The sequence below is a fragment of the Colossoma macropomum genome, unplaced genomic scaffold (genome assembly GCF_904425465.1).
Source record: "Colossoma macropomum unplaced genomic scaffold, Colossoma_macropomum, whole genome shotgun sequence".
NCBI classification, from domain to species: domain Eukaryota; kingdom Metazoa; phylum Chordata; class Actinopteri; order Characiformes; family Serrasalmidae; genus Colossoma; species Colossoma macropomum.
The window spans coordinates 47,215,431-47,231,773 of NW_023494787.1; the positions used below are offsets into that span (position 1 = coordinate 47,215,431).

Consider the following 16,343-nt stretch of genomic DNA (forward strand, 5'->3'; position numbering starts at 1 on the left):
TTCTGTCCAGTCAAATAGATGGGTGATGTAATTTTAAACCCTTAGAATAAAAGAAGCTGAACTCACAATTTCTTGTCTGCTGAAAGTCGACCCATTTTTCCACAAATCTGGGCTATGAACTATAAACAGATGGCGTCTCTTCAGTGATCTGCTCTGTAAAAATTATTTTTATGAAATAATACAAAGAGCGTCTAAGATTTTTGGCTTTCAGCAGTAAATTGTAAGCATATAGCAATATGTGTGATCATAAAACACATTTTCTGTTCATTTGAGGGGAGCTTTTACAAAAATACATAAATAAATAGATTAAAAATTTACATTTATTTCATGCAGTTACTAAATAATTTGCCTTACGATTTGGTCATGGAAATTAGACTCCAAAATAGACTCGCTTTCACAGTTTCAAAGAAATCTGCAGGGATGTTTTTCCACACCTCCAATGTTTAGTCTTACAAGTTGGTTTTGCATTTTCTGCGTCTCACAATCCAAGTAATCAGTGATGTTGACGTCTGGACTCTGAGGTGGGCAGTCCACTGTTATGAGAACACCAGCAGCTTCTTTGTTTGATGTGTCTGTCTCCTTTTCTCAGTGAGGTTCTTCTTAACAGCTACACATCCCTTCAGACCCACAGCGCTGAGTCGTCTTCTCACAGTGGACGGATGGATTTCAGATCCGAAGCATCTTGATGTTCTCCTCCCTCTCAAAGATGAAAGCTTTAACCTCTTAACAATCCAGGTTTATTTCATACAAAGACCTATTAGTCAGGAACTACAGGGACTTCAATGCCAGCTAAAGGAGCTTTTCTTAGGTAATAGTAGTGGCTTGTTAGTGCTGTTGTTGTCAGGAGCCTCATTTTCTGTTTCTTCTCATCACTTTTTAACCTCTACCTCCGGAAATTCCTTTCTTTTGACCTTTCTCCTTCCTTATGCAAGTGGGTTGTCATATCTAATCCCTTCAGAAACATCTCCTGAAAAATTAATAACTTGTGCTTTGACTAGAAATTAAACGAAAGGTGGTCTCTGACTTTCGCACAGTGCTCTTTAGGAAGAAATAAATGTCAAAAACAAGCACATTTGATAGAAATTCAGTCTGTATAGCCAGTGCAAACCAATCTGCATCATATTTCATGAGTTGATCATGTTTTGATTAAGGTTACACATAATGCAATGTTTTTTTGCATTTGACGCCAATACAATCTGTGCATCAGCTTCAAAATGAGAGGCTCCTCACACAGGGCACCGTTCTCTTGGCTGCCGGCCTCATATTTGACAGCCGGCCTGTGAGGTGAAGTGAAGTGAGTGTGTGCGTCCCTGATGACTACGTTCGCTCTCTCAGCTGTTTGGGTGTAAATAATCGTTGATATGCATAAACAGCTCTCTCCATTCATTACTGTCAGCGTAGTGAGAGGCCTGCAGGCAGAGGTCGTCCGCCAGGGGTCCGCTCTCCGCTCTCAACCCCGCGGTACCCGTCACTCCAACCTGCTCCGCTGACGCCCTAAACCCTCCATTAGCAAGGCTCCGGGTCGCGACCTCTCTGTGGCATTTGCAATTCCAGATCGTTTGATTAGCGGCGTATTTACATATTTCAGCCGCGGAAGCTGTTGGGGTGTCGGGAACACTTGAAGTGTTGTAAATTCCTTTGGCCTTTTTGTCGGCATGGCGATCAGGGCCTGGTGTGCGCTCCCTACTTTCTCCCACTCTCCTTCAACAGCAGCGACAGTGTCCTTAGCTACTTCTGACAACTCCCCAGATCTGCTCTGACCTCTATCCTCTGACGTAGATGGGAGAGAACTAGTGTCCACTGGAGTGGATCAAACTCCCTCTGAACGGGTTGATGGGTGGTCTCACCCTTCAGACCTCAGCCTATTAAAAGCAATGAGAACCGAATGCTTCAACCACGTTGACTTGGAGAAGCTGTGCTTTTTTTAGTGGAAGGACAAGAAGTGTTAACAGCTAGCTGGCCAGCAAAATGCAGTAAATTGATGTGCTTGCTCATCAGTGAAGTCTCAGGGCATGAACTTGCCAAGACTTGTGTATGACCATCTCTGTGCTTGCTTCACTTGCATATATCCTGTCAATTCAAAACTTTTATTTATTTTTTTTCCAGGAACAATACAGATAATTATTGTTACATACAATGCAATACATCCAGTGTGGCCTATATATATATATATATATATATAAAGCCTATATCCTCAGTCCCTTTTTAGGATTTCTGAAGTAAATAAAACAGTACCACTTCAACCTCTTCAACCCCTTGAGACCGCCGGTGGTTCCAAAACGCACTTTGTCATATTCTTCATAACTTTCAGATTTCATAAGCTACATTCAAAAGGTGGGGGTCATATGAGAGCTAACTGTCTTCTTTCCATCTAAATAGATAAGTAATGTAATTTTATACCCTTATCATAGAAAAAGCTGAATGAGTCGACTCATTTTTCCACAAATCTGGGTTATAAACTATAAACAGATAGCGTCTCTTCAGTGATCTGCTTTGTAAAAATTATTTTTATAAAAAATACAAAGAGCGTCTAAGATTTGTGGCTTTCAGCAGTAAATTGTAAGCATATAAAAAATAAAAATTTACATTTATTTCATGCAGTTACTGAAAAATTTACCTTATGATTTGGTCATGTAAATTCAGATGGACAAACCAAACTATACCCTGGAGAATAAGAGTTTAAAATAAAACTACCCTTATAAAGCAATCATGAATGGTTTAAAATGAGTATATTAATGGTTATTAATTAGGTCTTAAACACCTTAAAATCATTAATAAGCATTTACAACACAAATATAAAGGACAACAGCGACATGTTGTTTGCCTAATAGAGAACCCACATTTGTTTATACAGTTAAACCTCAGATTTTGATGATCACTTACTTTGTCTTCTTCATCAGTTTGCAAACATTCAACTTCATCACATATACATATTCAGCAGATATAACAGCTCACTTTTGCCCTTTTTATTAATGTGCTGTAACTCTGCATACTTTATTACCCTGTTCTTCAGTGGTCAGGACCCCCACAGAGCAGGTACTATTTGGGTGGTGGATCATTCTCAGCATTGCAGTGACACTGACATGGCGGTGGTGTGTTAGTGTGTGTTGCGCTGGTCTGAGTGGATCAGACACAGCAGTGCTGCTGTAGTTTTTAAACACCTCAGTGTCACTGCTGGACTGAGAACCAAAAACATCCAGCCAACAGCGTCCTGTGGGCAGCGTCCTGTGACCACTGATAAAGGACTAGAGGATGACCAACACAAACTGTGCAGCAGCAGATGAGCTATCGTCTCTGGTGGTCTTGTGGGGGTCCTGACCATTGAAGAACAGGGTAATAAAGTATGCAGAGAAACAGATGGACTACAGTCTGTAAATGTAGAACTACAAAGTGCACCTGTGTGGTCAGTGGAGCTGATAAAATGGACAAAGAGAGTAGATACAAGCAGGTGTATTTGATGAAGTTGCTGATCAGTATAGGTTTAAATACTGATTGGGACATATGTGATAGAATCATGGCATTCACATACAGTTGTGCTACCATAATCTAAAAGTTCTTATCAATATAAAATGGTCATTATTTTTGAAGGTCCTAGACCAGCGCTGCCCAAAGTGTAGCCCTCAGGCCAAAGTTGGCTACTCTAACCATATTCCCTCTCCCAATGCCAGAACATACTTTTTATATACATAAATTAGTATATTATCTTCTTTTAAAACCTAAATTTCCAATCTTTAACCTACTTTCTACTTTATCTGCATATTGTTTTGTCTTTTTAGTCAAAACCCACCACAAACATTGCACTTCAACCCCTAAGGCAAAAAGTTTGGGCCACCATGTCTTAGACAGTTTCTTAATATTTGTATTATATTTTAATTGAAGATGTTAAGTTTATTACTTCAGTGATTTCATTTTTATCAACATATATTACAAATTCTTCTTGCTCGTTTTGTCTTACTGTAATGTGCATTGAAACTGCTTCAGTGTGATTTAGTCAAGTAGTTCTTTTTAAACAGAGACATATTGATCATTTATCTATTTAATAATTCTGCCGCAGAGTCTTTGCCTATATATAAAGGATTGTGTCATCTGCATACAATTGACAATCCTTTTACATCTTTCAGATAAATCCTTTTTGTACAAACAAAAAAGCGAGGGACCCAGAATTGAGCCTTGTGGAACACCTATACTACAATTTTGAAAATCAAATATGTTACAGAATAAAATCTTGTTATGCTAAAGTTGAGAATGTCTTTCAAGTTACACTTCATCTGTTTTGTTGTGGTCAAGAGAGCAGCATGCCCAGTCCAGTGGAAGCTCCTTAACTAGAACTCCTCATTTGGAGGGCTGGTGCACAGGGCTAGCAGTGTAATCCTAAGCTATTTGTCACAGCACACACATGTAGCAGCAGCTATGCATGCACAAGTGGAACAGATCAATATTCAGTGCAGTCTCACTGTGAAGCCCTTCACTGTTAATGTAACTGAACATGTGTGACATAAAAGGGTCATGGATGAAGGAGCAGACGGTCTAAAGTCAGAACAAGTAGTCAGGAGAAGCGTTTTTAACAGTACCAGTGCGATTACCATTCTTAAAACGTTCTCTAGGGGTCTTCAAAAGACAGGCATTGGGAACTTACTGTGGAGTGCTGTATGCTGCTCGAGTGGAATAATCCAGAACCCTAGAAGAAATTAGGACGGAAGTCACCATACAGATGAAATATCAGAGGTAAACTTTATTTTGGGAGGCTTAAAACTTGAACAGTGGACAGTGTTTATGAGATGAAATCGATCCAAGGGTGATAACTGACAGTTCTGTGAGTTCTGAAAATAAACCTGGGAAACGAAACCAAATAAAAACTCATACCACAAAAAATTCCATACATTCAACTACTACTACTCAAAAGCACAAAATTAATGTTACATAAAAGAGAGAAAAAATATCCTATTGTATTTTTTTTAGCTGATGCTATTTCACTCCTTAAATTCATGAGTTTTAGTACTTCTACGTTTTAGTTCAGCAAAGAACCAATGGTCTTTTTTGTTGCTCAAGTTTTGAGATCATTTTGGGATGTTTCTTTAATTTACTGTGTCCCACTCTACGACAGACAATGCCTACAGTCCCATAACTTTGCACACTGTCATTGTCCACCTACGTTTAGAGGAATATCAGGTTAACCTACGGTGCGGCAGTGCAACCAGGATCAGGTGTAGTCACCTTTAAAGACCACTTAAATAATGTGGGGACACTAGTTCTTATTCTAGTATTCAACAAATTCACTGAAATCAGGAGATTTTAATATTAAGATAAATGTTCGCAAATATACCAATGTATTCAAACACAACCATGTATAACTAAATAAGTAAATACCTAATTATATTATTCAACATTCATAGAAATATATGGCCATGAGTTTCTTTGCTTTAAGTATTCAACCTCTAAAAATATGGCATTCTAAAGCTTTTTAAGAGTTGTTATAAAACACACTACCTCTCAATCTATAGATCTGATGTGAGTCAAGCTAGTTTCTATAATGCAATAATTTAAAGGTGATTATTGACTGAGAAATTGCAGTTCTGTACATCCTCCAGCAATAACTTCAATATTGAAAAGAAACTCCACCATGGCTTTAAGTCCTAATGTGCCATCAACTTAAATGAGATTCTTATTCTTCTTTTTTTTTGTTCTTTTTGAGATTTTTTGGGATACAATACTCAGAAATAACATATCTCAAGAGAAAAAAAAACAAAACAAAACAAAACAAAACGTAAAAACTTCAGCTATGCTACATCAAAATCAAAACTGAAAACTTTTCCTGACTTTGTTCACCACAAAACATGACATATCTGCGTGTTCCTTTAGCTTTCACTTCAGAAACAAAGCTAAATTGGGCCACACGACGTTTAAGACTAGGATTAGTTTGCAAATCTGGCCCTTAAATTCTTTTAGAGGACGCTGGACTGAAAAACCTTCACATAAAATTCCTGCTGTTTTTACAAATCGTACTGAAGATTGTACACATACCGTAGTCCCTGAACTCATAATACAGAATGTTATGACATATTATGCTGATAATGCCAAGCGTCTGCCCAAACAAATTCCCTGCATATTCCCAACCAGCGCCGAAATGAGGCTGCTGGAAAAAAAAAAAACAGAAAAAGAAAAAAGAGAACGCAGACTTTGGAATCTAACTGAAGTCCTGAGGAGTAGAACATGGAACACATACGTACACATACGCACAAACTAAGGCTAGCAGTTTTCATAACAGTTTAAATTTCGTCGTCGGGCATTCGGCAGCAGCATTTCAAGTGTAGGGGATCCACTGACCGCCCCTGGTTTTCGGACACAGCTTCGCGACATACAGTATTTCCTTTTACACACGTTTCAAAGTCTTTTACTCTCAAGTACGACGTGAGTTCAGGGGTAGGGAGAGTGTTGTAAACACATCAGTGCTGTTTTGTCTGCAGAGTGGCTTGGTTTGCTGTTTTGTCTGCAAAGTGGCTTTGTTTGTGTAACCTTCAAAGAAAAAAAACTGCCAAACAGACTTTCAGAGAAAATGAAGCTAAAAACAACTCAATGCTATTTACACAGTGTTGTACGTTCTTAGGGAGATCATGTCTGCTTGGTTATACTTGAAGAGCTATCTAACAGAGCTTTGGGTGCACACATTCTTCTCCTAATAAAAAAAAATGAAAGTAGTAGAAGTTTCCTCAGGAAGTTGCTGGTCCATGGGACGTTCCAGGACTAGATGGGTGCTCGGGGTCATCGGATGGGCCGTGGCGGAGCCTCCTGTCAGGGTACTGCGTGTTGTCAAAGGTGAGGCGGTGCACGGTCTGGACATGGGTCTTCAGGTTGCCTTTCTGGGAGGCGCTGTAGGGACAGTACTGACACCGGAACGGTCTCTCACCTGGAACAGACACACGCAAGGGCAGGCCGAGGTCAGCGCCAGGGCGAGAGACATTGCCAGAGAGAGGAGAGAGAGAGTGAGAGAGATGGAGGCTGGTGAGCTGGTTGTCAAAGTGATACTTTTCTTTTTTGTGTTAGGGAGAAAACAGAGGCAGGTTGGGAGCGCGGGCGGGGGAGGGGCCGTAGCCATGATTGATGGGCTGATGACATGCCATATGGAGACGGTTGACTGTTCCCCCTGAGGGGACGTCAGCCTTTTGTTTTCTGTTTCTGTCAGCTGCTCGTAGAAACACACAGACACAAGTATCACTGCCTACCTTCTTCCCCTGAGCCACAAAACGTCATACCGACGGCGGATGTCGAAAGTTTGCACAGAGAGAGAGAGAGAAAGGCGAACTTGACAACGGGCTTTTTTTCCCCTCCGCCCGTCTCTCAGTGGCTCAGCGCAGGTATAATTGTCCGGGTCCCACTTTCGCTGTTTAATTAGACTGATGTACAGCGTCGTCCTCGCGCAATCGCATAAAAATATCCCCCCACACCTGAGCAAAACAAATGAGTCTGCCATTCAATTGCTCCATATTATTATTTTTGAAAAATGAATGAATTATCCGCTAGGAAATAATTGTCATTCCGAGAGGCTGAAAAAGGGGGGCATTATCATAAATCACGTCTCATAAAAAAAACGAGACAGACACTATTAATCAAGACTATCTGAGGCTGAGTCGAGCTAGCAGCATGATAAGGTCTGAGCCAGAGTGAGCACTTCTCCCAGGGCAGCCGCCCCGGCTCCCCGGGGGAAAATAAAGTGAAATCCCGTCCAAAACACGGCCCACTTAATTACATTAAAGGTTATTGTCAGTACATCGTGCACAGGCTAGGATACATATTTAATTTGACCTTTCCTCTCTCCCTGATTTCGCCGTCCGCACTATGCAACACATGCAAAGGGGGTAATTCATTAAGGAAGTCCCCCTCGCTGCAGCAGGCCACAATCTCTGATTGTTAAGGCAGATGCGAGCCATTTGTCCTTCCTGTTACGATGGAAACCTGCTTTTTTTTCCCTTTTACGAAAGTTCTGCAGTCGTGGCGAGTGTGAGAGTGACATCACTGCATGGTACTGCATGGCACAGTGGACAATGTAGGGAAATGAATGAGACCTGTCCAGATGGAAGACACATATGCACACACACATAAATACCCCACACATTCCCCAAACAACCAAACGAAGAATGGAACATACTTGTTAGGGGGCTTCTGTAGAGGTTGGACTCCAGTTCCCATGAGTCCATTGGACTCTAATAACACTGTGGGAACAAGGTGGCCAGTTAAGAACACAAATCAAATACTAAAAATCATTTAAAATAACTTCAAAACTGAAAACATATCCTCTTTCCTGTGCTATCAAGGGTATAATTTTTAGTGAAGAAGGCAGGCGGCAAATGTCTCCAACTAATACAGGTAAGAGTCCATAAACTTTAGACCCACCATGAACATCATTTAAAACCATAACTTGTAGGAAAAAAATAAAAAATAAAAATAAAAATAGTTGGTCTTTAGCTACCAGTTTTCATGGGTGATTCCATCATTGGGGTGCCACTGAAATTACACTTACAAATATGTATGCAACTTAAAAATAAAAGATATTTTAAAGATATGTTGAGCGTCCTTCATGAGGACCTCCCCCTGAGGCCAACTTACAACATAATTCATTTGTGCATGACCGTCCATTTTCCAATCACTCAAAACAGCCTGTTTTAGTTGCTGTGCCTTTAAGACTAATATATGTAAATGATCTCTGTTCTGATTGGCTGTCCGGTTTTGTGCCACACTCCTTATAGCTTCTATGTGAGCAGGTGTGGCCAAACTCCAGTAGCCCTGAATAGGTGGATATGTAAATGTGTTGACATCATAAAAAAAGGTTTCAAAACAGGTTGTTTCCATATATGGACTGTATGGACTGAGGAGTGAAGGGTCTGTTTTAAGACTTTAACAATACTACAGCAAACTTTTATGTCAAGAAAGTGAGGAAAATTTGGTTTTCTATCATATATTCCCTGTAATAAATATACAACATCCAGGAAACAGCATTTTTGCCTGTCCCAGACAATTACATCTACACTTTACCTTGAAATATAATCACTAAATAGGCCAAAAATCATATATATATATATATATATATATATATATATATATATATATATATATATATATAGTTTTTTTATAGTTTTTATATATATATATATATATAGTTTTTTTTTTTTTGCATTAATGTGTCGAATGATGTTTGGGACATCATTTTTCATAAATCATCCATAATACGCTATGAAAAAGGTACATTTTAATCACATTCCACTACATTTAGTCCACCCTGTTACCTGAACACACTGACTTCTTTGAAATATCTGGAATCTTCAACAGGACAGCTGAATTTACTGAAGTTCATGGGGAGAAGAATCTTTTTATCTGTTTTCAATGAGATTAACTGATAAGATCACTTTGAAAGTTCAACCCTGTTACACTAATTATAGACTGAAAGTAAAACATTTACCTAAAAAAGTACATTTTGAGTAAATCAGTTTGCTTAAAGGGCCGTATCTTACATGTTTCTTGTACGTCCACTCATGACGTTTGTGTGGTTTTACATACCCAAAAAGTTGCGACTGTGTTACTGTGCCTTTAAGATTTATATATGTAAATGATCTCTGTTTCGATTGGCTGCCTCACTCACAAAGTCTTGGCTGAGACACTCTTTATAAATTCAGTATGAATGGGCAGGGCTAAACAGCTGAAGGCTGAGTAGGTGAATTAATATGCGTAAATGTACTCGTTTTTGTGGCAGTCCAATCAGGCTGTTTTTGCAGCATAATTTCCATATACCTTTATGGACTGTATGGACTGCGGAGTGAATGATACATAAACCAATGTTTACATACTACATCGAACTTTTTGAGTGAGGAAAATGAGTTTTTCTATCATATAGGCCCTTTAATGTCCTCATTAGCATGGTCGCTAGCTGACCACATTTTGTCTATGTGCTAATTCGATGCTAAAAAGTCATCCCTGCTCTTTGAAGCCACCATCATTGCTCCTGAGGTGGTCTAACACATTTGGAATGTTTTTTCAAGGCTGAATGCATGTCTTATATTCAAACATATTCAAACTGAAAACATTTTGGAGAGTCATAAGTGCTAAATGGCACCTGAATCGTGGAATCACCCTCTTCTGTCTGCGTGCGCCTGATCCCATCTCAATCCTCTAGAAACTACCAGCACATTCCAGTCAGAAAATGAAATTGAATGTACTCGACTGAGCAGTGACGGTGTTTAAAACGAACATGCTAAGCAGTTAAAAGCAGAGACTCTACATGTAGCGCTCCTTTAAGACGGAGCGCGGGACTCATCCAGCATTAGCCTCAGATTAGCATCAGCGGTTAGCGCAGCGGCGGCAGACAGTGAGCTGAAACTACCAATTTAGGCTGACACACAGAGTTAGCGCGTATGCTAATGGAGGCCTGGGGCCCCTGCCCCGTTTCATTTGGACGCTCACGCCGAACGCGAGCGATCACTGACGACGTTGATTATAACTCCACGCGCGGAGAGAGCAGCCTCTCCTTCTGTATAATGCAGCGTTTGGCCTCTGTCACCGGGGGATCAGGCCGGGCTAAGCCCGAGCAACCTTCTCACGTTCTTCTGTAGAACTCGCCCGCCTGCTCGGCTAAGGCTCTTCTTGTCTAACAGAGTGGGGAAGCCATTTAGCCGAGGTAATTACTGATTACAAACGACCTCGTTATTTTTGCATGAAAGCTGCTTCAGTGTTTTTTTTTAAAGAGATTTGCTCTTGTGGGTTATTCTTATCCAGGTTGAGGAGGAATACTTTCATGTGCGGATGTGCAGCAGGAGAACAATGGCTTTTCTGTGTGGATAAACTAAAACAGCTGATAAGACACAGCAGGCGGCGCACATTGGCATTTGAGTCTATGAGAGCCAGACCTGGATCAGAGGAGAAATCCAGTGATTTTTAAAAAATATCTGCATAATTAAACCGCTAAGATGTAAACAAAGTCATTCAGAGTAGTTGTGAAATGGTACGTTATAGAGAAAATTAGCGTCACGGTGGTGGTGATGGGAACCAGATATCCGAAACGTTTAATGCCTCTAAAAGCTCCCTCACAGAAAGGTATTGCAGAAAATGGATATGAATACATATGCCTGATGGCTGAGACATTATTTAACAATGGATTTGAGAAGGTTTGAGACTATTTTTTGAGGTCTGTTCATAGTAGATGACAAACAGCGCATTGCGAGGCAAAATAGACCCCAAAGAAAACTTATTTTTGCAGATTTATCACTGTTTTACCACCATCAACATTCTATATAAAACTCAGAAGACTCGTGTAGGTTCACTGGTGGTTCTGGATAGTAAACAAAATGACTATATTAGTGTTGTAGTCATGGTGACCCCTGGTTCCCATCACCATCACTGTAAAGAAATCCGAGTCTCTACAATGAAACATTTCACACCAAAAAACGCTGAATGACTGTTTACATCTTAAAGCGAAATTCCACCAATTTTCCAAAACTTCTGCATTAAGAAACCTTTAAGATGTAAACCAAGTCGTTCAGAGTGGTTTGGTGTGAAATGCTTCATTCTAGAGAAACTTACTCAGTCAGAATTGTTTATAGTAGTGGTGATAGGAACCAGACGTCTGAAGCCTCTAAAAGCTCCCTCACAGAAAGTTACTACATCAAATGTTTATGAATACACCGCCTGATGTCTGAGACATTGTTTATGATACTTTATGTTTACAATAATTTAAAAAAAGACTATACTTTTTTAGTCCATTCATGGTGGAGTGGTACGTAGGTTCTTGTGAGGCAAAACAGTCCCCAAAGAAAACACATATTTTCATATTTACACATATAAACACTGGTTTTGGATGGTAAACAAAATGGCTGTATTTGTGCTGTAGACATTGTGACCCCTGGTTTCTATCACCACCACTGTAAAGACATCAGAGTCAGTATGTTCCTCTATAATGAACCACTTCATGTGAAACCACTCTGAATGACTTTGTTTACATCTCAATTATTGAATTATGCAGAAATTTCAGTCTAAGTCTAGATAAAATGCTATCTTTAATAGTGAAACACCATTGGCAATGTAATGTATTCTAAGAATTGTCTTAATCCATGTCCAAAAAAATCTGATTCCATATGTATTTGAAGCAAAAATAGTGTTTTATTTGCACTCAATTCAAACACAAACAAATCCTTTGGAGCTTCTGGATGTGCTTATGTCGCTGAGTGTTGCATTCAGACTGTGCCCTTAGTCTTGTCCTTTACTAATTAAAAAAAAGCTGCTTTAGATGTTATTCTAAACCTCATGTTTTCTACTATTCTAAATGCCATTATCTCATTAGTGACCTTCACATGGCCTATTTTGAAAATGTGCCTGTCCACTACGGGACGTTGCGTGTGGTCAGACCGGGACACGGTGACGGACTGTGACATGCTCTTAGTGCGCTTTTGACGGACATCACTGTGGACTAGTAACTGCCGAGCTCATTAGCATTCGCAAATACATCTCCATAAGTGACATCTGATTAATAATGTATACAATTTCTCACAGGTCAGAGTCACACAGATATGTTTGTGGAGGCGAAAGGAAAAAACAGAGGAACAGACTGTCTTATCCAAGGACAGAGAGATCACTCAAAGATACAAGCACGCACATACACATAGACACAAGCTGTTTGGATTGTGTGGCTTGGCTTTGCAGCGTAGCTGAAAAGGATATATTCGCTGTCATAGCAAAACCTTGTAACTTCATTTTTTCCAATGTTTTATTTTTCTTACATGGTTTGAAAAAGCTGCCTGTCACATTGCGTGAACATTTCCTGACGAATGGGTCAATAGAAATGCCTTAAAGTTACACAGGATAAAAATTTCTAGCATTAATGTAGAGCAGAGTAGGGCACAACTTAAAACATTTAGATTTTTACCAAAAAAATTGTCAAATATTTGAGCAAGATTATTAATTTTACTTATACAAGCACCCCCCGTAGCCCATAGGTGGGGTTAATGGGGTTAGTTGTAAAAGCTGCTAAAAAGTCTGGTAAATCGATGTAATTGCAATTAATTCAATATAAGTCTGTTATTTGAGCTAGACGAGCTAAATGTGTAAAAATATTTGCATTGAAATACAGTTGTATGGAAAAAGTTGGGCACCCCTGGTCAAATTACATGATTTGTAGATTTTCTAACTAAATAACTGAACACATCCTCTACATGGAACCCACTTCTGCACATTTCAATGCACAATCACTGTTTATTTGCTGAATTTAACATATTGGGACATAAATGAGGCCTGTGCAAACGTTACGGCACATTTTATACCTAATTTTATTTTTAAAATAAAAGTTACTCTTACGGTACATCTTTAGGGTGAATATTGAGAAATATCTGTTGTATCAACTGTGAGGGATACGAGAAGGGCCTCTCTAAGTATATTAAACAATACATGTTACACTTTACCTCATGTTAGTTTGTGCCCCACTCTATTCTATGTTTTTTTTTCCTTTTCCGGTATAATTACCATTTTACAGATAAAACATTTTGTTATGACAGCAACTGTATAATTTTGGTATGACTGTGTGTGGATAGTCTGGTACTGTTCAAAAACCACCTTTCATTTATTTAATTTCTAGGCAAAACTGCCATTACATACAAGTTACTCATTGTTCAGGAGATGTTTCTGAGGAGATTAGATGCAAGATGATCCACTTGTGAAAGGAAGGAGAAAGGAAAATAAGTGAAAAAAAGAAGAGCTACCAAAAATGAAATTCAAAAAATGATTAACAGCTACAGAGAAAACAGGACTCCTAACAACCCCCTGGAAGACCTGGAGGGTATTCCATAAAGCAGGACTTCTCAGTTTAGCTAGATAACTTAAGCCCAAAGCCAAGTTTGTCCTATAGGAAAAAAAAGCTGAGGGACATTCCCATTGGACAGTCATAATCTTTGGGCTTAAGTCATTTGGCTAAGTGAGAAATCCTGCTTTGTGGAGTACCCTCCTGGTAGACCATTAAACTGCCCCCATCAGATAATCAGCACTCAGTGTTTATCCTGCTCCACTCATGCTTCAGATCTGAAGATCGTCACTGAACATGTATGGGATTTCTTAGATTGTGAGAAGCAGAAAGTGCAACCAACTTCTAAGACTGAACTTTGGAAGTTAAAAAATAGCCCTGCAGGTTTTTCTGGAAAGCTGAAAGTGAGTCTGTAATAAAAAGGTACAATTGGCCTCACTAAGTACTGAAAATGCATGTTTTATTGCTAAAAATGACCGATTTGGCTAGAAATAAAAAAAATGAAGGGTGGTCTCTGACTTTTGCACAGCGCTGTACATGTTAGCTTGCGTTAGTACTTTGCACACTATTATGTGTATGTTTTAGTGTTTTCTTTACCTGTATGGGACCTCATATGTGTGCGGTAATGGCTGTGTTGGGTAAAGCTCTTCCCGCACACTGGACAGACGTACTCCCCCTGTTGTTGCCCTGACCTCACCATCCCTACAGCACACATACACAGAAAGAGAGAGAGAGAGAGAGAGAGAGAGGACGGAGAGTAAGTCAAAGAGGAAAGCCATGTAAAAAACCACATGAGAGAGGGAGCGAGAGAGTGAGAGCAGGCGAGAGAGGAGCAAACATCATTAGTATGTCTAATGTGTCATTATGTGAGCTACCTTCAGGGCCTGGATGAGGAGCTGTCTGGCCGCATCACGCGAGCACTTCTGACAGGCTGACGTGTACACAGCCCCGCACGGCCGCATAAATTACCGCGAATTAAAAGCCTCGCCCTGTGATGTGCCCTCATCTGCGCTACCGTGTCACATGTCAGGTGTGCCTCTCTCTCTCTCTCTGCCCTCCCTCTCTCCCTCTCCTTCGCGCTCTCCTCCTCTAGCCGAGCAGCTGGATGCTCTTTTCCTGCCTGTCGCTCTGGCTCTGTCAAGCCTCGTCCGCTCCGGCGATTCGCCAGGACACCCGTGTGGCAGGAGAACGGCCCGCCGAGGTAACGGGAACAGAAGAGGAACCCGGCCTCTCGTTTTCCCCTCAGGGCCCGCAAAAAAAAGAGAGCTCGCCAGCCGAAACGATGTCCCCTTGGCTCCTGTCCGTCACCCGGCGCCGGTGGTCCTACCTGCCCTGACCCTGGCGGCCCCGCGTTGTCGTGGCGACGAGCCGTGACTGAAAGTGTTGGTGGCAGAGCGGAGCCGGGGCCGCCGTTCGTAAACACGAGTTATTAGCATGCATGAGCTGCGCTAAACAGGAAGAGCAGCGGACGGCACGAACAAAAGCGGAGCCCCATGTTGGAAAGGTCACTGTATTGTATGTGACTTAAAGGGCTAAAGTGGAGCCTGATGATATCGGGCCGGACAGCTGACAGAGACTTCCTCTGTCTCTCAGTAGTTCAACACCAGAGACCGCGGCGGCGGCCGGCCAACAACAGCCCGGCAAATTGACTTCGAACGAAGAGAGGGAGGGAGGGAGGGAGAGAGGGAGAGAGGAGGGGGCTTAAAAAATAAAAAAAAGGAGAAAGAAGAGATTCAGTAATCACCATTTTTCAAAGCAGCTGGTGGCTTAATTTGACTCCTCTTGCTCTTTCACTCTCTCTCCCTCTCCCTCTCCATGCTACTTTGCATATTTGTAGCATCGAGGCACTGCGGGCCCTCAGAGATTGCCTGCCATGGCGTTGGAAGCATGTTGTTTAAAGCCAGAAATGCCTCTCAGCGATAGCTGTCTGAAATGTTTTTGCACACTTTGAGAGTTTGCATAAAGATGAAGACATTACTCAATAGTTCCATTAACCTTTTGCGTGTGTGTGTGTGTGTGTGTATGTGCACGTGTGTGTTTGCATAGCTGTTGAAAATAGGCGCGTGTGTGTGTGTGTGGAGCGTTTTTCTCTTGCTTTTTTATTTTTCATTTTAGCTCGACACAAATGAATAATAACGGCCTTGTCTGAATATTTGGAATAACCGAGAAGCGTTCGTTCAAGGTGTCAATCTTCATACCTTACAGGGCCCATATCCTACACTTTTCATGCATTTTATTATTTTCCCTGAGGTCCACTTTGGTTTTATGTACCTAAGAAAGTCATAATTTGTTTTTACAGGACGACTTTCAAACCTCTCTCTCTCCCTTAGAATTAAACAGGCTGTTTTTTTTTTTTTTGTTTTTTTTTGTTACTGCACCTGAGTATTTCTCTAAATACTCTTAATCTGTCCATCAACATCTCCTGTTATCATATATGCTAAAAGGAGAGCTTAATTCCAAACATATTTTACAGTCACTGGTGTTGTATGAATATGGTGTAACACCAGTGACAGTGACTCCAGTGACATTCTGGTTAAAACTGAGGATTCTGTAAATTGGCTGACTCACTGGC

General features: G+C 40.6%; 1 protein-coding gene across 4 annotated transcripts in view; it reads right to left on the reverse strand.

Annotated features, from left to right (window-relative positions):
- Positions 1-4,717: 4,717 nt before the first annotated feature.
- Positions 4,718-16,343, reverse strand: part of znf516 (zinc finger protein 516) — a 66,364-nt gene continuing 54,738 nt past the window's right edge. For 3 of the 4 annotated variants that reach the window (XM_036567604.1, XM_036567601.1, XM_036567603.1), the window contains exons 4-5: positions 14,369-14,473; positions 4,718-6,904 (exon numbers count right to left, since the gene is read on the reverse strand). In XM_036567604.1, the coding sequence (XP_036423497.1) occupies positions 6,708-6,904; positions 14,369-14,473 (302 nt within the window). In that variant the 3' untranslated portion in view covers positions 4,718-6,707. Of the gene's footprint in view, positions 6,905-8,143; positions 8,208-14,368; positions 14,474-16,343 lie in introns of all 4 variants that reach the window. The other variant, XM_036567605.1, reaches the window with a different exon arrangement.